The sequence below is a fragment of the Panthera onca genome, chromosome F2, assembly GCF_046562875.1.
Source record: "Panthera onca isolate mPanOnc1 chromosome F2, mPanOnc1 haplotype 2, whole genome shotgun sequence".
Taxonomy (NCBI): domain Eukaryota; kingdom Metazoa; phylum Chordata; class Mammalia; order Carnivora; family Felidae; genus Panthera; species Panthera onca.
Window position 1 is genome coordinate 80048701 of NC_138356.1, and position 21372 is coordinate 80070072.

At 52.3% G+C, this 21372-nt stretch overlaps 1 protein-coding gene across 6 annotated transcripts in view; it reads right to left on the minus strand.

The window, feature by feature from the left end:
- Positions 1–21372, minus strand: part of TRAPPC9 (trafficking protein particle complex subunit 9) — a 570835-nt gene that overhangs the window by 395084 nt on the left and 154379 nt on the right. For 5 of the 6 annotated variants that reach the window (XM_060611403.3, XM_060611405.3, XM_060611404.3 and 2 more), the window contains one exon: positions 14515–14667. The exons of the other annotated variant lie outside the window; for it this stretch is intronic. In XM_060611403.3, the coding sequence (XP_060467386.1) occupies positions 14515–14667 (153 nt within the window). The remainder of the gene's footprint in view (positions 1–14514; positions 14668–21372) is intronic. 6 annotated transcript variants of the gene reach the window in all.

A 21372-nucleotide genomic window follows, 5' to 3' on the forward strand; every position in this document is an offset into this window, starting at 1 on the left:
CTTTCTCCCTCTCCCCTCCCCACCCTCCCCTGCTTGCATGCGTGCTCATGTACAGGCATCCTCTCTCAAAAAACAGTTAAAAAAGAGAACCACCCTGTGATCCAGCAATTGCACTACTAGGTTTTGACACAAAGGACACAAAAATACTAATTCAAAGGGACACATGCACCCTAATGTTTACAGCGACACTATCTACAGTAGCCAAATTAGGGAAAAAGCACAAGTGTCCATCACCTGATGAATGGATAATGAATGTGGTATGTGTATACACAAACACACACAACATACACACACACACACACACACACACACACACACACACACACACACAATGGAACGGTACCCATAAAAAAGAATGAAATCTTGTCATCTGCGACAACACGGATGGAGCTACGGAGCATTAGGCTAAGTGAAGTCGGAAAGACAAATACCATAGGATTTCAGTCATGTGGAATTTAAGAAACAAAACAAATGAGCAAATGGGAGAAAAAAAAAAAAAACAGACACAAACCAACAGACTCTTAAGGATAGAGAACAAACTGAGGATCGCTGGAGGAAAGTGGCCGGGGGGATGGGTTAAAGGGTGATGGGCATTAAGGAGGGCACTACTGATGAGCACTGGGTGATGTCTGGAAGTTGTGAATCACTCCGTTGTACATCTGAAACTAATACTATACCATATGTTAACTGAAATCTAAACAAAAACTTAACAAAATGTGATCACCACAAAAAACCCACTAATTATGTGATATGATAGAGATATTAGGGATATTAGCTCTAACTATGTATGGTAATCATTTTGGAATGAGTCAAATCAGCACACTGTAACTTATGGTGTTATGTGTCAATCGTATCTCAAAGCTGCAAAAAAAATAAAACCAGTAACTGTACACCCTTCATGTGTTTACTTATCATTTGGACACATACTTGTGTGAAATGCCTGTTAAAATATAGTCTTCACTTTTCACTGGGCAACAGTTTTAGTTAGGTGAGAAAGGCAAATTCAAACCACAATGAAATACCACTACACGTGGGCCAGAACAGCTAAAATGTAAAAGACTGACAATATCCAGGGGTGAGAAGGTTCTGGAACAGCAAAGAACCTTCAGGTAGATGGTGTGGGTGTAAATGAAAATAAGCACATTGGAAATATATGTGGTAGGGATGTCTGGGAGGCTGTCTGTTGAGCATCCGACTCTTGATTTTGGCTCGAGTCATGATCCCAGGGTCGTGGGCTGTGTGCTGAGAGTGAAGCCTGCTTAAGATTCTCTCTAGCTCCCCCTGCCCCTCCCCCACCTCCTGCTCCCTTTCTTAAAAGAAAGGAAGAAAACCTACATGGCTATAAATCTACTAGAGCTAAACACACATAAGATCTATGATCCAGAAAACCACTCGTAGGCTTATGTGGGCTTATGTCTACCCAGTACCTGTGCCAGAAAAATTATACGTATTCATAATAGCCAAAGGCCGGAAACAACCCAAATGCCAATCACGAGTGGATAAATTGTGGTATCTTAACACAGTGGAATAGCATCCAGCAACATAAAGGAACAAACAAACCCAACATGCATGGATCTCGGACATAATGTTGAGGGGGTGGGGGGGACCACATACACTGATCTTGGACTTCTGCCCTCTAGAACTTAATGTTGTTTAAAGCCTCCCCCCCAAAAAAAAGACACCAAAGAGTATGTACTATATTTCTTCCTTAACAAAGCCAAGAAGTCAAGAACAGGCAAAACTAACCTATGATGACACAAGTCACAATTACAGTGATCTTTGTGCAGGCCAATCACCAGTGACAAGAGTCAATTACACCGGACAGGTAGAAGTTATCCAGTCGAGTTCTGGGCGGTGGGTGCAAGAATTGAGGAGAATAAAACATTCATTCAGCTGTATACATGCTATCTGTGTTCCCAACTGCATGTAAGCTATATCTCCATAAAAGGGCTCAACACCTTTATAACAAAAATAAGGTAGCTGGAAACAAATCTAGTGAAATTCTTTAAAACCTTCATAGAGAAAATTAGAAAGTTACTGAGACACATTCGAGAAGACAAATAAATGACAGGGCATCGTTCATCGATAGAAGACGCTCATAAAAATGCCAATTTCCCCCACCTGGTGCTCAGGTCAGCTCTAACAGACTACTTGGAGGAACCTGATACATGGATTCTAAGATTTATAGAAAGGAGCAAAGGACAGAAAGTATCCCAGTACCTCAACAGTAATCCAGAAAGGAGACTGGCCCTACCCAACGTCAAAACTTCTCACAGGAAATGGAAAATACACAGCAGCGGGGTCTGCCTGAAGCAGCCCAGACTTTCGAACAACTGACCTCAGACCAGGATGATGATGTTTTCCCACAAGGGGAAGACAGTCCCTATCGATGGTTTCCAAACTTGGCTGCACGGAAGATTCATCTGGAACACTTTAAAAACCCAGATGGCCAGGTCACACCCCATGCCCCACCAAGTCACAATGTCAAAGGGTGGGAGCCAGGAAGAGGTTTTAAATATTCCCCCCACAATCCCCAAGTGCAGCAAAGTCTGAGAACCACTGGTCTGTTCTCAAACAGTAAGCCTGAGAGAGCACGGCACATCAGAGAAACACAAGTCAGTCCCTGTTTCGGAAATCCAAGCCCAGTGAGAGGCAAGGGTGGGCAAGGACGCTACACAGACAGCCACAGTGAGACCACACAAGCCATACTGGGGACTTTATCCAGAGGTCAATGCCAAGACCCTGGAAATCACGCAGAAAGATGACAGTCAGATTCTGCTCTAGGAAGGACCATCGGGGGTACCTGGGTGGCTCAGTTGGTTAAGTGTCCAACTTGGGCTCAGGTCATGACCTCACGGTTTGTGAGTTCAAGCCCCACATTGGACCCTGTGCTGACAGCTCAGAGCCTGGAGCCTGCTTCAGATTGTGTCTCCCTCTCTCTCTGCCCCTCCCCTGCTCATGCTCTGGCTCACTTCTGCTCGCTCTCTGAAATAAACATTAAAAAAAAAAAAAAATTAGAGCCAAAAAAAAAAAAAATTAGGAAGGACCATGGGGACAATGTGGAAGACAGAGAAAGGAGAGCACAGTGAGCAGCTGGGAGGCCAATCATAATGTTAAACAGACAAGAGGGGACAGAGAGACTTTAAAAACAAACTTAACAAGACTGGATGCAATCAACAGCAGGAGCTAACAGTAAACCGATCTGCAGTGATCCATAAAAATCATTCCTTTCTCTTTGCAAAAAACAAAACCTCTTGAATCCCTTCTACTGAACACCCACCTAATTTGTTTCCCAGCGAACCACCACCAGCTGGCTGGCAAAGCAATAATGAGGGCAGTGAGATCAATGGTCCGGAAGGCTTCAGCTCTAGGGGCCTGCAAAGGATCACCTGTTGCTCATGAATGACAACCACCTGGGTTTTCATTCCATCCTGGTGGTTTAGAAAGTTCTCTTCCAACCTGAATTTAAATCCAGGAACGCAGTCAACCTGCCCCGCTGCGTAGGGGGTGGGGAACAGTGGCCCGGGGAGAAGCGCACCTCCACAGGTTGCTAGACAGACGTCTAGGGCAAGACCTCAGCTTCGGGGTGTTGGGAAGCTTTTCCTCACCCAGAGAGGTGCTCCTCAGAGCTCCCAGGAAAGCAGATCTTCCCCTTGGCTGAGCCACTGAGCTGTGAAGTTATTGTTTGGGAGTCAGAAGGCTGGAGGCCAGCGCAGGCTGTTGGTGCATTGGCAACCTCTCCCTGCAGAAAGGGAGCAGGTAAGCCACTGAACACAAAACAAAAGCAGTAGGTCATGTGACAAATGGCCACACAACCTGAAACTTACTGCAGGCCTGCATCACCCCCAGCAGGCACATTTCTGAGTTCAGCTGAAAGATGTTGAGAACTGGAAAAAGCATCACTCCCACCCTTAAGAAAAAAGCTGGATAAACTGAAAAACAGCTTTTCCCAAACTGATCAGAGAACTGAAGTCACAGGGAAAAACTAACCTGTGATCTGTTGACAGGCAGCCGCAGGGGAGGAGCAGGACCCCCAGCATCGGCCTGCACGGGCCTCTGACAGACACTAGCAAGGTTCAGCTAGAAATGGCTAGTGAATTGTTCAAGGCCTTGCAGGGGCTTCAAGAGTGTAAAGCTCCTGGGGGATGCTGTACGATCCTGACCCTGGGTCTCCTCAGGGCCGGCCAGGAGGGGGACGCCGGCCACCACGCCAGCCCCGGTCCCTCGGCTCTCCCGTGAGATCCAAGCCCTCACCTGCAAGGGGAGAAACAGCAAAGACTGTGCCCGAGGGCACGAGGGACGCCCACCACAGCTGGGAATGGGGAACAGCCGGCAGCCAAACCTCCCCCCAGATTTTCCTGCCCTCTCTCCCCTCCAGAATTAAGAGCCTCACGGGACACGTGGTCAGATACACAGACCAGGAGTGGGAGAAGTCTGGCCTGGGTGGGATGGTTACGGAAGCCATGCAAGCAGGGTGGAGGGTTTCGAGAGACAACGAACTCAACAAGTACAAGACGGCCTTGGATGGAGCCCTAAGGAAATCCGTGTGCCGTGGGGAAGGGGACAAGGGAGACGCCGCAGAAGAAGCCGACAAACAGCTCCAGGTGTGGAGACAGGAGCCGGAATCACAAGACACACAAGACGCTGGCCCGGCCCTTAAGATGGGGGTCGCAAGGAAGACCGACCGTGAAGACACGGCTGCAGCAGCCGGGAATCGGTGCCGACACAGAGATGCCACGGAGCCGCGGGCACCAAGCCCAGGCGGGTGCCAGACAAAGCGCAGCCAGGGGGACAGGAGCACCGCCTCCCAGGGTTACGGCGACAGATTCGAGAGAACCAACAGGAGGTGCCTCAGTAACATGCCCAGAACACGGCACGCGTTCAGTGTTCCTTCTCCTCTCATCCCCGATACTCGCTAGCCTCAGAAAAAAAACCACGATTCAATAAATTCCTTGGCCACCCTCATAAAATCAGGTCTGTGAAAGCCTAGGCACCTAGAAATTGTAAACATATTGTGTAATTGTAAACATATTATGGCACCAAGATTCCAACCACCTTTGATTGAAAAAATAAGACTGAGATTTGCAAAAATTCCTATTTCTTTTCAGAGAGAACAGCAGACTGGGACAAGGATACTGACCAGCGCCCCAATTTCAGAGGGCAACGCTGGGGTAGTGGACTAGATGGGAGGGTCTGCACCATGCCTGCTCTCAACATCAATGCCTGGCCTCCAAGAGAAGTTCAAGGATCCGTTATCATTGAATTGTGAAGAAGCAAAATATAATGAAATGTCAAATGTAAAAATGGGTTGTTTTTTTTTTACACAAGTCTCCAACTTGGGACAAAGAACGGAAAGCACCCCATTTTCCCATAGGCAGAGCCTGTCTTAAGCATAATAAGCATGAGGCACTTTCAGGCAGGAAGAAATGCATTCTTCCACAGGGAACAGAATAAACTCTAACAGGAACTCACCACACTGCTCGACCAGCTACTAAAGTCTGTGCTGCAAACGCACGGGGTCTTTCGAGGAAAGAGGCCAGCGAGGGCCTTTTGAATCCCCTTCCTGCAGGAGGCCCTCCTCCCCAGCCAACCAGGCTCCGCCTGCTTCACACCGGCGAGCCTTACCCTTGAACCATTGTACGTGTCATCCCCCACACCCAGGCGAATCCACTCACTCACCATCTCAAAACAGTCTCCATCAAAGCAACCTTCTGAAAAGCTCTCCATGGTTCTCCAGGATCTCCCAATAAAGCCGCACAGGGCCCTCTCTCAAGAGCCCTACATCCAGAAATCAACACCTGATCCTCCCCCCACGCAGCTCTCCCTTCCCCGACTTCAGGGTCAGGAACACTCGAGGCAGCTTCACAATTTGGTCTTCCGATAACTATCTGCTGGGAATCTTCTCTGAGGCGGGCCCGGTGCTGGGTTCAGGAACAGTGTGGGAGAAACTGAGAGCATTCAAAGCTGCCAAGGTAACACCCAGGCCAGGAGAGGCCTTCAAAAAGGAGGTGAGCAAAGCTGGGGTTCGCAGGCGAAGGCTGACGGGCACTCCAGGTGGAGGAAAAGGCAGCCGCTCAACACAGCGTTTCAAACAGCTGCAGTGTGAAACGCAAGAGAGCGACTGCAAAAATGAGGCCCAGCGGGGTGGGGCGGGGCTGGGCCCAGATCACACAAGGCCTTACACGCCAAAGCCAGGGCACATTGGTTTTTGAGAAAAATCGAAAACATAACAGAAGACGGATTCAAAAGGCAAGGCCGGGGGCAGGGAGGAGAGTTCACGGGATGTTATAAGGTTCGCAGGCAAAGCGGGAGGCAGGACGCAGGGATGTGAACGGACGGAGCTTTAGCAGTGACAGAGCAGCCGCTTCTGGGTGCACGGTGACAGCTCTCGTCCACAGAGGGAGCAAAGGACGAGGAGCAGGAGCGCAGGGAGCTGCAGTGTATCGGAGTTTACGGGGACGCACGTGAACCACGGGCACTGCCACGTGACGTGTCAGGAAGCCAGCTACAACTATAGCCGTGCAATTCAGGAGCAGAAATAAAGATTTCGGAGCCTCAGCGCAGCGCTATTAAAATCATTTAGGACAGTATGACATAGAAAGGGGGCAAAGGGCCAACTTAGGAATGTCATTAGCTAGAATACAGCCAAACAGAGAGAAGCCAGTGTGGGCGAGTCTGGAGGACAAAGGGGCACCCAGACCTCAGGGGGCTGATGAGTGGGATCCTGGCCTGGGGAGGACAGGGACGAGGAAGGGAAGAGAAAAGTAGCAGCTAGAGAGAAACCCATGCTTGAAAGGGTTTGTTCTGTGTTATATCAATTTTAAGATAAAGATTGAGCATAATTACTGAGGAACTGGTACATCACTGCTCCAGCCTTGGTATACAGAGGAGTCCCCAGGGGACCCTGTCGGAAACACACACCCCAGCCCAGTGCCCTCAGAGGTGGACTGAGAGGGGCTGGCAGGCCGAGGAATCTGCATGTTATCAAGCAGCCTCTGGTGCATGCTGTCCATAGACTGCGACCTAAAAACCCATTGGTCAGGGGGCGCCTAGGTGGCTCAGTCGGTTAAGCATCTGACTCTTGGTTTGGGCTCAGGTCATGATCCCACGGTCCGTGGGTTTGAGCCTGCATCAGGCTCCACACTGCTTGGGATTCTCTGTCCCCCTCTCTCTCGTTGTCCCTCCCTGCCTCTTGTGCTCTCTCTCTCAAATTAAATAAATAAAAACTTAAAAAAAAAAAAAAAGTGGTCAAATTTAAAGGCCCAAAGAGAGAGGATCCTTGAACACATGTCAAAGAATTTGCCTCTGATTAAAGGAGAGACCTCTTCCTCCAGGATCAAACAGATGGAAATATACACGTACTCCAGACGCGAGAAGGAAGCAGAGAGCCCTGCCCAGCGGCCTCTGTGAAAAGAAGCCATGTGCCGAGAGGAGGCATGCAGGCGCAGGTCAGAAGACCAGGAATGCAGCACACGGGCAGCAGACGACAAGGCATAGGCCCATCCGAGGTCTCTGAATGACGGGGAAGGACTCCCTGATGCAGACAAGCACCCTCTCCCCGCAGCGTCCAAGTGCAAGAGACTGAATGAAGGCTGTTCAGCAAAGGCAGCTGGTTCAGGCAGCATCTTCTCAAGATGCAAGAACAACGGATAATCTGAAGGACAGGGTCTGGCATCGCCCTCTCCCTCCCGCCACCCCACCAAGAGTGCTAAGACATCTAAATGTACTGGTGTCAGAGGCACCTGGGAGGCTCATTCGGTTGAGAGTCTGACTTCGGCTAAATGTACTGGTGTCACACGCCCGCTACGAAAGTTTCCTAGGCTCCAATTGTCCACAGCACCACAACAGCCATGCCGTCTCCACTGCCACCAAACGCACACGACTGGAAATATCCCGTTTGTTACCTAAGGAGGGAAGGAGCACACAACAACACAACAAAGCCTGAAGTGAGCGGGGACCCTGGTGCTATTACGTCGAGCCTTGAACACACTGGTCCACCTCCTGGGACGCGGGTTCCCCAGGGGCAAAACAAACTACTAGACCGGATACATCTTGTCTCCCCTGGTCTGGGATGCTGAGCATCTCCAGGGCCCACAGTCAAATGGAGATGTCACAGTCAGTTATCACGTCCAACAGAAAGTGTCAGCAAAGATCACATTTCTCCTAAAAAAACTGAGAGCCAAAAAAGTGTACAGACAGAGACACCCAAGTTAATTGATTAGAAAGGAAACCAAAAGCAGGGGATGGATGCTTCCCTTCACTGTCAAAAACCAGCAGCCCCGGAAGACGGTTTTCATCCAAAGCATCAGCCCCAGTAAAATCAAAGCACTAACCGGTCAATGTCTCTCAAAGTTCGTTGTGCTCAAATGTCCCCCCGGAGAAAGACGCGTGCAGCCGGCCTTACTCGCTCTTCAAGATAACACCTTGATGAAAAAACTCCTTGGCAAAAAATAGTTTTTCGACCTGGTCTGATAAATTATGAATCTGTTTCTAATGTTTTTGTTGGTTTAAAAACATTTTATCATAAAAGCTACGTGAAGTAAATGTATACTGCTGTAACCAAGGTCTACTGGAGTCACCGCACGATTCAACAAATGGGGTGTGGCCAGGCCCCCGACAGCCCTGGATTTGCCTCATCCCATCAGAGTGTCCTCCCTCCCCTGAGCCAGCCCTGCCCCGACTTCATGGGAGTCATCTCCGTGCTTTTCTTTTTTTTTAAATTTTTTTTTTCAACGTTTTTTATTTATTTTTGGGACAGAGAGAGACAGACAGAACATGAACGGGGGAGGGGCAGAGAGAGGGAGACACAGAATCGGAAACAGGCTCCAGGCTCCGAGCCATCAGCCCGGAGCCCGACGCGGGGCTCGAACTCACGGACCGCGAGATCGTGACCTGGCTGAAGTCGGACGCTTAACCGACTGCGCCACCCAGGCGCCCCTCTCCGTGCTTTTCTTAACTGTCCTACTACCCAAGCATGGTGCCATGGGTGCTTGGGCTTAGTTGTGGTGTGTATTTTCTAATATGTTGTTTAAATTTACTCTGATTTAAGTTTAAGCTAGCCAAGTTTAACTACAGGAAGACCTCTGATCCCTTTGGGGGGTGGGGAATGAAATACACGTAAGTCAAAGTTACCATTTTAATCATCTTTCAGTGTGACGCTGAGTGGCACTGACACCTTCACCCCGCTGTGCAAGCTGTCCCCGACTTCATCCCTGTTTCCCCTTATGCTCTACCTGTTAAGTAAGAACCCAGTCGTTGGGCTGTAGAGTTGACCCTACGGCCTGGACTGGTGTCGCTGAACAGGTTTTCCTGTCGTCCGAGTTCCTGTAAACTGACAGCTGGACCTAGAGCGCTGACCTGTCCCAGGTGTGATTTTCGGGAGGTGTGTGTTCTGCCCCCAGGGGGACCGTAACGTCCTGCTGTCTCTTATTCTGCGCCGTGGCTGCTCGCGGTCTTGGTCCGCTCACCTACTAGGGGCTGCCAAATCAAGGTACTTCAATTCCGTCACCCCTTCTCAACCGTTAGCTGGAACACGTGGGTAAAGGGAGACCCCTCGTCAACTGCTGGCTTGTCCCACGGTGCACGTGTACAGAAAAGCAGAATAAACGCTCATTACTGACCGTGTACAAAATAACGAACTGGTCCCCTGTCATCTGCAAAGGTGGAAGATGCTTTCTGGCAGCACAAAGAACGCGGGATCGGAACAGCCGTCATCCCCGGTGACCCTCCGACTGTCAGCGGCAGCGCCTTCGGGCAGGCCCTCCTGACACGACTCCAGCCCACTCCGCCAGCGTCCCTGCTACAGCCTTCACGCCACGTCCCAAGATCATCTTCCTACACTGCCAGCTCCAGACCGGGAATGGTCACTTCTCCGAGGAACCCCGGCTTCCGAGTCGGGAGGAGGGTTTCCAGACCACGATGGGGGGGATTAGGAAGGCTCCCTGCTCTGGGGCTGGTCAGTGTCCAGGCCTTGGCAGGCAGACAGGCTGGTTTTTAAATACCTCACAATTTCGTATTGGCATTTTTGTTCTACTCCTAGACGATAAGGCTCTTACTTAATCTCTACTAGCTTACATCCGTTACCTCCTCTCTTCCGTACAAGAGTCCTAGTTCAAGACCAGATGCTAGAATCAGATGGTCACAAAATTAATCACTCACTTTATTCCACACAGTTTCAGAATACCAATACCAACATCATCTCCATCAAAATAATTACTAACGCAGTTTAAAACTACTTTGCGGGGAGTGGCCTCGTCATCACGGAGGAGTCAGTTTTCCACGGTCCTCCCCACAAAGCACACTGATTTAGACCATCACCCACGTGCGAGAGAGCCCCTGTGGGAGTCTGGGAGTCCAGCGGCGAGCGTCGGCTCCAAGAAACCCAAGAGTGGACGCACCGAGGAGGGCCGCGTCCCCCTCCCACAGCAGCACAGCCAGCCCAACCCCAAGAGAGGCCAGACCCCGGCCCAAGACTTCTCCCTCGGGGACGTGGAGAGCGTGAGTGAGCCCCTTGCCTGCTCGGCTGTGTCCGTGGCTCCCGTGCCCCGTCCGGAACACAGAGGTCCCAAAAACGTCCTCGGAGCATTTTTATTCAACCCAGGATACGATTAGGATCGCATCCAGCATTTCACTGTTGGATTTCTCCTCGATCTCCTTTAATCTAGAACAGTCCCCCCACCTGTTTTTACAAAATGGGAATTGTTTTGTAAGATCATCTACTTTACAGAGCTGTTGGGAAGGTTAAATAGAAATTGTACAAACGAAGTGGCTGATCCAGGCTTCTGTGCAGCCTCTAACATTGCTCAATAAATATTAATTCTCTTCTATCTGTCCACAACGCACACTGAATCCAGTCTCCTGGTTTGCATGATAGCTATATTTATTGCTCTAAATTCTTCAAATGGCATCTAATTTCGGTACCCACAGTTAATCTGAGTCCATGCTGGAAAAGCAAATTGGGTCCACAAGTGGTTCCCGGATGAAGGCTTCTGAAAGTGCCAGACTGAGAGCCACACGCGGGTCACCTCCCAGTTCCAAGAGGCCACCGTCACCGAGTTTATGGGTGTCTCCCAGCAGGGCTACATGTGGCCTCTCTGGAGCTGTCAACTCCAGGTATACGATACCGTGACTCAACGCATCTACCCGTCACCCAGTGCTCATCCAGGTCGGTGACTCCCAACCCCATTCGCCTGGCTCACCAGTCCCCCCACCCGCCGACGCTCTGGCAACCACTGGTGTGTCCGTCCTCTGTGTGTGACAGCTTGGGGTGGGGCGGGGCGGGGGGGGGGGGTTGTCTCTTGTTTCTCTTTTGTTTGTCTTGTCTCTTAAGTTCTTGACCCCTTAGCCTGAACTACACGTGAGGGTATACTCTGGAAGGGTCTTCTGTGGGCCGTGGTGCCCAGCTTTTGTCCCTCTATAAAACTTGCCCTGGTTGTGGCCATTAAGATTCTGTGCCTCAGATTCTACAATCTGCCGTGAAAACGACCAGCCAGAGCGTCTGTTCACCGTTATCAGCAGAGAGGGCATCTAGTTCGTAACAACCACATTGCGTGTCACCCACGTGCCATCGCTAACTGTTGGGAAATTAGGGCAGCCTCCCATTTACAAACAACTCGGCGATCATTATCCTAGCTCTCTTTGATCCGGTTTTATTTTAAAGGACAGGAGAACGTATTCCCAGACGACAAATCTCAGATAACAATTTTACTTTCAGCTCGGAACTGCAGAGACCACGCTCCAGAGCTCTGTAACAAGAGGTGGAAATGCACTAACATAACAAACTATGTGCGCCTGAGCACATCAGCTCACACGGCCACCAAAACGAAGACAGGTGGGGCCCCCCGGAGGCCTCCCGTTGTGTCGCTCAGGGAGAGCGCGCCCCTTCGGCAGGCAGCCAAGTCGGTGTCCTGTCCTTCCCTGCCCACAGCCAGGTAGCTCGGCTGGAAGTCTATCTGCCCAGACAGGCCCCGGGGACAGCATCTAATCAAGCACTCCCTGGACAGGTGTCAGGCACCATTTACTCGGCCAAACTCCCTTCTCGGGAAAAAGACAAGTCAGAACCTCTGTCTGCAGCCCTCTGTCTACTTGCAGAGGAGGGCACTCTGGTGCTATCAAGCAGTTTACAAGCAGAAAAAAATCCATCTTATCTGATATTCAGGCCTGGTATAATGTTAGGTCCACTTGACATTTTCACAGTTTGTAAAGTGTCCAACAGCAAACTGGCTTTTCTACCTGCGTTAATGACATACAAACAATTTTAATCCAACATTAGTATTATACGAGGAGCCTCACTATGGTCAAATACCACAGAGTACAGGAGAGCAAATTTCATGCATTGCGTTGTGGACTAAATGCTTATGTCCTCCCCAGTGCTCCAAGGTGTGGCCCCTGAGAGGTAATGACATTGAGAGGAGGTCATAAGGGTAGAGCCCCCACAGTAAGGAAGGGGGAGGCATCACTCGTCCTGACTACATCCTGTGCAACAGCTCTCTCTCCGTTGCAGCCCAGACAGGGTGAATACGGACAGATGGGGTCCTTGTTCCCTGAAACTTCTCCTCTAAAGGCAATTTCTTGTCTGCAACAAGAATGACGAGGGAAGAGGTGCTGGTCCCGCTGACGGGGTCAGGGCGGCCTCTCTGCAGGGGAGGCTTCTGGATGGAGATCTGAACAACTCGGGGCGGATCTTGCAGACTGTGGGGGAAAGCAATTCGGGTAAGAGCAGAGCCCCTACAAAGGCCCTGAGGCAGGACAGCTGGGCATGCTCCTGGGACGGGTGGCCAGTATGGCTGGAGATTCCTCGGAGGGGCAAGAGGGAAGAAGAGAATTCCCCATGATGGGAACCCGAAGCATTAACTGACCTCTGCCTCTCGGGTTCAACAGGACAGCATCATTCCTAAGCACCCAGGTCCAGCTGGAAGAGACCGGCTAGGTAAGAGAGCCCCGTTCTCAGAGACAGAGAGAGGCAGACAGACAGACAGACATCTAGCCCCTGGAGGCAAAACCCACTTCCTAACTGACAGGCCTCTGGGCCTCTGTACCCACCAATTCCTCGCAAGGCCTGGGGGCCATGCTTTTTCTTTATCGAAGAAACTTCCTGGTCGAGGCCCAAGTCACACCATCAACTCTGGGGGCCCCTACTGGTCCCGACCAGATAAAGCAAGCTGCACCTCACGATGTCCCTGAGTCGCAGGGCACTCCGCTTCCATATTTATTTTTCTGGCTGACCCTCTGGGCAACAACGGGCCGCAAAAGGGTTACGAGGACACACTCCGGAGCCAGCTGACGGGGTTCACAGCCTAGCCCTGTCACTTCCTAGCTGTGTGACCTTTGAAGACTTAGTCAACTTGTCTGGGCCTTAAGGTCCTCCCTTGTAAAATGGAGCCATTAAGAGCGCCTATTTCAGACGGCTGCTGTGAGAATTAAGTGGTCGATTTGTGTAAACCTCTTAGCTCTTAGTTGCTATCACCCTCACTGTTCTCCGGGCGGCCGACCATCACCCATTCTGCGGCCCGAGAGCCTACTCCAGTGCCTGTTTCATAATCGGAGACAGTTAGGTGTCGCATCACGCTCTACATGAGTGATGGGGGACAGAGTACGACGACAGCCGCTGAGCCCGGTGAAGTGCAAATGCTCCCACCGACCCTAGAGACGGTCACTTACACTAGAAGACTCAGGCACAGACAAGCCAGAGTCACTCGCCCAAAGCGACACGGGAAGTTCTAGTGACAGAACCCGCCGTCTCAAACAATACCCTTCAACTGAATGTCTGTGGCCCCCAAAATCCAAGTGCTGAAGCCCCGACCCCACACGTGACTGCGTTTGGGGATACGGACGGTGACGAGGCGATAAAGGTTAAGTGAGGCCACGAGGGTGAAACCGTAACCCAACAGGGCTGGCGTCCTTGTAAGAAGCGGAGGGGACACCGTGCCGGCACCCTGACGCCCAGCCTGCAGAATTGCGGGAAATCGATTTCTGTCCTACGGAGACACTGTCTGTGGTATCTCGTTACAGCAGCCTGAGCTAACGAACACGCACCACGATGCCTCCAAACGAACGTATGAACGCATACGTTCATTCACAACTGGACACGATGAATCTAGGAAATCCGACTCCTCACCAGCTAGTCCTGACGCTACAACGAGTATTAATGCCCATTTTCTCCAGACACCGCCTCCTTACAGAAATCACCAGACTCTGACAGAGAACTTTACCGTCACAGATAATTAGATCACGGCAGTTATACTTGAAAAAAATAAAGCAGCTCCGCCGATCTGAGATGACCTCCTGGCAAATGAGCACAAAACAGTAAAGACTGGGAAATTAAGAAATGATTTAACTAAAAAGTACCCTTATGACTTTCAAATCTATACAGTAACTCAGTGGGCCAACTAAATGCCAGGAAAAGTCACGAGCAGCTCGAGCTAATGAATGGCAAGCAGGTTACAGCGGGTAAGCAGCAAGCCCGAGGGGCCACGACGTTCTGGTTAAAACTGGGGGGCTGGCGGGGGGGCTCACCGTCACTGAGGTCTTGGAGGAGATTCTCCTGGCATGAGAAATCCAGCTTCGCCTTGATGTTGATGACGAGAGTGGCCACCTTCCCAGGTTGCAGAGGAAACTGGGCAAGGGTTTCTTCCAGGTTCCAGCTCAAGAAGTCACCGTACAGTTTTTCTACAATGACAATGGCAGTGGTGGTGATGACGGTGTCACTGAGGCAACATGAGACTTCCCAATCCCCCCAGAAAATTCTGATCCATTCCCAAAGGCAAAGGAGAAGGCAAACCATTTACAATGTGACAGATCAAAGTACTAAGAAAACTCCAGACCCGTGGGTGTTGCAAGGCAATCACCTGTGTCCGCGAGCGAGGCACAAAGAGGCACAGGGCGCTGAGCTCAGGGCCAGCTCACCTCCGCCCCTGCCGCGCAGCCTCCTCTCTCTGACCACATCAGCGCACCCCTGCTCTCGTACGTGGAATCAGAGCTGACCTGAGCTTCCCCACAACAAGGACGATCCAGGTTGTATCACCTTATGGAGAAACATCCATGTTGAGCGGGAGAAGCACAGTCAGTAGGAGAGCCTCGCAGGAAACAAGAGGTCAGAGTCGGACATACGGGCCTGGGTGCCAAGCCCGGCACAGGCCTGCAGAGGGGCCTCTCACTCTCCTGCGGACCCTGCACGTCAGGTCACGTGGCCTCGGGTCCGATGCCTCCGTCTCTGACTAACTGGAACAGATAGAGGGCAATGACTCCATCAAGCCAAGATGTCCTCGCGTGGACAAGGGGGTGACAACTCCCACATCACAGGGCTGCTCTGGAGATTAAGCAAAGCAGTGTGTGTGAAGCACTATAAACACTGGGGCTACAATGCACGGAGGGGGCGGAAGGGAGACAGGAAGGAGGCGGGGGGGGGGGGCAGGGGACGTTAGTGCCATTTGGAAGCAGCCGTGTCACTTCGCGGCTCCCACGCCTGCCAGACGACCCCTGCTTCAGGCCTAAAATCAAGGCCCAAAGTCACACGCTACCTCGGCATCTGGTGGAAATGGGAGGGGAGGGGCTTGGAGCGGCCTCACCAGCAGCCGCCCCCACACCCCGCGTCCCACCGCCCTGCTATGTGGCGGGTTTCAGCTCCCTCCAGCACATGGCCTTACTCAAACAGGTCAACGATATCCCCCACAGGCTCCAACGGCGCCCCCTTGTGACCACAGAGCCCACCTCCCACAGCCCCACGTGGCCCTACGTGCACACGCTATCCCCTCATCCAGGCTGTATGTGTGACTAGAAAATGCCATTACGTCTGCCCCGTCCCAGGTGTCATGTGCGTGGCCGTCCCCATAACACTAGGGCAGGAACCTCTCCTCACCGACCAGGTGATGGGAGATCATTAAAACAGGCCCCTCCCCTGTCCACCAGGAAGGCCCTGCTAGGGTTGTCACCTCAGGGCCCAGCCCCCTGGCTCTGCTCCTGTCCCTCCTCCCACAGACCCTGCAGTCCCAGAGGCAGAAGCGACTTGCTGCCCTTCCCACTTCTGGGCCACCTTCCCGTCTCCCCTTCTAGAAACCACTTATTGGTGAGAAATGTCCTGTCAGAATAAGGCAGCCAGGACTTACAGAGATTAGGTAACTTGTCCCTGGTTGAAACCCAGAGCATCCAAATGGTTCCAGAGCCATCATATCCATTCACTTCCTGCATGGAGGCACCTCAAGGCACAAACATAAGGTTCTGCTCTTAGGACCCAGAAGTCACCCAAACAGGAAGTGAGTAGAAGACGGGGAGCCTGACTGAGACCCACAATGAAGAAAACAGACATGCAGGGTTCGCTGACTACAGAGCCCAAGGCCAACCCAGACTGCGAACACAGGTCACCTGGTGCCCTCGGTCAAGGCCCGCCCTCCCCGCCCCCCAGCGAGTCGGCCACATCACACCTCCCAGACCACATTTATTCCCAGCGGACCCTCAGAGGCAGATGCTAACAAAGAGGAGCAGGTCGGGTGGTGTCCACGCAAGGCGCTCAGAGGCCGCATCCGCTTGTCGACGCGGCACTCACTCACGCCTCGGGGGTGTCAGACGCTCCACACACAGGTTACGTCTCCATGCCCACCACAGCCATCCTCCCCGCTGCAAACCAAGGCGGGCGTGCTTGGTCAAGGTCATTCGGCTAGTGAGAGCAAGGCCTGGCACACGACAGGTGGTCAGAGCACCAGCTGCATGGCGGCCACTTCCGCGGGCTCACAGGGCGTTCCGAGGCCCCGTCCGAACGACCGCGTTCGTTCAGAAGGACCGAGGAAGGGTAGGAGGGACGAGGGCTCTCGGGTCGTAAGACCAACCACAACATGGGGCAGAGTCCCCACAGGCAGGGCAGTGGGGGACGTGCCCGCACGCCACAGATACGACCCCCAGAGGAGACTGCTCTGCAGACACGGCTTGGGAGGCGGGGAGAGGTCAGGCAGGTTAAAAAGAGGGTGGGATGGGGCGTCTGGGCGGCTCAGTCGCTGGAGCACCCAACTCTTGATTTCAGCTCAGGTCACGAACCCAGGGTCACGCTGAGCATGGAGCCTGCTTAACATTTTCTCTCTCTGCCCCTCCCCTAATGGCGTGTACTCAGGCGCTCGCTTACTCCCTCTCTCTCTATCTCTCCCCCCCCCCCCAAAAAAATAAAAATTAAAAAAAAAAGAAAAAAGACGGAGCGGGAACCCGTGTGGCTGGCCCGGGCTCGTCACGTATGTGCCGGCACAGCCCTGCGTGTGTAGGACATCCAGCGGCCCTGCCGTATCTCCCTGCACGGCCACCCGCACAACAGACCCTCCGTGTTTGCTGGTCACTCCTCTGCCTGTGGCCGCGGGGCGGCAGCCGCCTCTGGGAAACACCGATGGAGTTTCCCCAGCTGACCTGGCCCCTGGTCTGAACGGCAGCCCCAGAACTCACGCCGGGTGTGCTCCCTGAGCACGCCAGCACCCAACTGCAGAGAAGTTGCTGCCTCTGCTCCCAAACCAGTAAAAGGACCCAAATGCTCTCAACGACCTAGTAACTCACATTCTATAAATACGAGTTTGCCTGATTACTATACTCTACGGCTCTACCTTCCAACCCAGTAAACTATTTCGGAACAGAAGGGGCATCATAATGCCGGGCTACGTGCAGCCAGGACAGAAGCTCACGTGGGCTGTACGTGCTGGAGGGCCAGGTCCCAAAGCCCCAGGGGTACCGAAGTGCACCCTGACTTCTCTAAACGGCCGAGCAGGACTGACCAACCTTAGTGTGAAACGCCACTACGAGCCAACATACTGAGGCCCTGCAAAGGCCGCACCGCCCGAAGGTCCCATCGGGCCCAAGGTTTCCCAGGCACGGGCAGGAACTGGGCGAGGGCTCTGCGGCACACTCCAGCTGACCCTGAGTATGAGGCCCCGAAGGCACGGACGTGCCCTGGCAGGAGCGGCCTGGCCTCACCCCCTAAGCCCTAGTTACACATCCACACACACACTGCTCCTCCCCCGAGATCTCCTGAAATCTCACTCATCCCTCACAACCGGACTCAAAGGCTCCTTCCCTGCAATACTTTCCCATCCCACTCAGCTCCTCTGGGTTCCAAGTGCCCACCTCTGTTGGATCACCCCCTGCATCAAGCAGCTCACTCTTCCACCAACCAGTCAACAACTGGAAGACGGGCCAGACCTTGCCTTGAGGCTCTCCGCTCCCTTGAGAAGCAGGGCACCATGCTGGTTAAGAATGCCAGGGTCAACTCCCGCTTCAACTCCTGGCTCTAGCTGTGTATCCTTGGGTAAGCCACCAAACTTCCACATGCCTCAGTGTGCTCGTCTATAAAATGGGTTGTCATGGAGAAGAAATGAGCTAATGAAAGTAAAGCAACGAGAACAAGGTCTGCCTTAAACACAGCCCTCCATGTTAGCTAGTCCCACTGGACCACCCCAGCGCCCCTCCGCGGAGCTGTGCGTGGAGTTTCCAGCCCTGTGCTTGGCACTCAGCAAGAGCACAGCGGTGTCAGGTGCCATCAACATCCTTCCCACTCAGGAGGAACAGCGCCGGGCAGGCGGGGGGGCACTCAGGAAGCGTTCGATGTGAAACGGACAAATGTATTCCAAGACGTTTCAGATTTAGACTTAAAACAGATGGGAAGAAAGCGACACGAGAAAAGCAGATTACAGGAGCGAATGTATGCTTTGATTTCCCTGCATAAAAATGTTCACATGGAAAAAAGAAGAAAGCAAACCTGTAAGCTAATGTTGGTGCTCCCTGAGGACTGGGACGACAGGTAACTTCAAGTTTTTCATTTCCTGGACTTTCTACAATGAAGTAATATATTACACTTTCACAGACACACACGCGGACGCACATGTCAACGACGGACTCTTGCGTCTAAACCCGCCCCAGCCCGCGCCGCTCCGGTGTCATGTGGGGAGAAGCCCTGTGAATCTGGCCTGTGAGTCCACGCTGAGGACCGAGGCCCAGCCGAGACAGCGAGGTGGGGCTCTGAGCCAACCAGGCGGCTTTCTGCAGTGCCCTCTATCAGGGCCAGACAGTAATGTGAATTGACGACAAGGACAGCAATCACCTGGAGCACGTGTGTCACTGAGTCCCCAGACTCAACTCCGCCAGCTGGATAAACTTCTCTGGAGCAGGGGTTTAAGTCTGCTGCAGCTGTGCAGACTGGCAGGCAGCCAAGTGCCCAAAAAGAACTTGAGGGGCTCAGGAGAAGCTGGTCCAAACTAGTTCGGTAAGCTCGGCCTGTCCTTTCCACTCCCCATGCCAACTTGCTCTGCAGGGCAGACGGGAAAGCCTGGGAACAAGACAAATTTCTATCCTAGAATTCCTTTTTAATAATAGTAATTGACATAACCATCTATTAAGTACTATCTTCTAACTTCAGACCATAGCTATGTTGTTCCCATGTTATCAGACAGGCAACTGCAACTCAGAGAGCTTAAGCGACTTACCCACTGTCACACAGCTCTTTTAGAGGTCAAAGAACCAAGAGTCGGGGCCAGGACCAGCAAACAGCAGGCTCTTCCCACTATACGTTCTGTCTCTCACTGCTTTTCTGGAACATTAACCCACCCAGCTTCACAACCAGAGTGCAGAGTATGTACAACGAAAGCATCACTACAGTGATGGGATAGAGGACCTTGAAAAGAGATGGCAGAAAATAGAATGTAACAGGTCGTGTGCGTCGGGACCAGCACTGCCCCCTGACAGCTGTCCTCTGTCATCCCAAGATGCCTCTTCAGCAGGTGAGAGAACACCAGAGTCGGCATGAAGACACCATGAGGCCCCTTGGCCTCGGCACACAGGCGGCCTGGATGATTTATGTGAAAGTCTGGGAACCGCAGAGCGCCCTCTGTTAATGTTTGCTTCTCACATCCTACCCTGCCCACTTCATTCCTGCAGGGAACACTCACCACACGGCCACTGACTGTCCCCAGGGCAGCCACGGTGCTGGGTTCAGGGGGAAGGAGGTGAGAAGTGGTCCCTGCCTGTAAAGGGACACACGCCAATCTCTGACTATAGGAAGGAACAAGTGTGGGGGGCAGAGGAGAAACCCCAGGAGCTCAGAGCAGATGACAGAAGAGATTCTTCTCAATCTGAACATTTCTTAAAAGTTTATAATACCATCACCCACAGACCAGATTCAAAACTGCTCCATCAATGCACTGCCCAAATCGGGGCCACAAAAAACTGAACAGCATCCACTGTCCCGGTAGCGTGAACTGGAAAGGGGGCCTGCTGAGGTCCCAGATTTGTGCAAAAGAATGGATTCTCTCGGCCAGCAGTCCAGTCTAGCGGGAATTTGTAACCAGGGTGGGAGGGCGGAAACTAAACTAAACCCGGTATCTACAGCACTCTTCTTGGCTGTTCAGATGACTTCTCATTTCTCGACGTGTTTCAACTGAGAGATCAACTCGGCCCAAATGAGCTGTGAGATATCCTCGGGGCTCCCCATGGTCTTGGCTGCAGTACACGGAAGGCTGGATGTGTCACAGACCCGGAGGCAGTGGTTTGTCACAGAGACGCGAAATTAGAGGAGCGGCATCGACTGTGATCCCCCCTGGGCTGGGGGGCGCCCACAGACACAACCCAGGAAGACACCAGACACCTACTGCATGCTAGGTGCTGTCCCTGAACAGCCCCGCCAGGTGGCTGACGTTAAGGACAGGCGCCAGGCCAAGCTGTCACTGAACCCACACCACGACCCTCGGAACATGTCCTGCTACCGTCCCCTTGCAGACAAGCTGCTCAAGGCCATACGGGTGGGCGTGGCCAGGAGTCCACCACCCGTCATACGCCGACCTATTCAGTCCTGATGGCAGACTCATGAAAGAGTGCTGACTTCCGTGTTCAAAACGTACTTTTGGGGCACCTAGTCTCAGTCAGTTAAGTGTCTGACTTCGGCTCAGGTCGGGATCTCACGGATTTGTGAGTTCAAGCCCCGCGTCGGGTTCTGTGCTGACAGCTCAGAGCCTGGAGCCTCCTTTGGATTCTGTGTCTCCGTCTCCCTCTGCCCCTGCCTGGCTCATGCTCTTTCTCTCTCAAAATAAAACCAAATTTTTTAAAAAATTTTTGAGGGGCGCCTGGGTGGCTCAGTCGGTTAAGCATCAGACTTTCAGCTCAGGTCACGATCTCATGGTTTGTGAGTTCGAGCCCCACGTCAGGCTCTGTGCTGACAGCTCAGAGCCTGGAGCCTGTTTCAGATTCTGTATCTCTGTCTCTCTCTGCCCCTCCCCTACTCACTCACGCATGCTCGCTCTCTCTCTCTCTCTCTCTCTCTCTCTCAAAAATAAATAATCATTAAAAAAATATATACGTACTCTCTTCCTGGTTTCAACTGTGTGCACCAGCACTGCTTGGTGTCTGCACTTCCTGGGG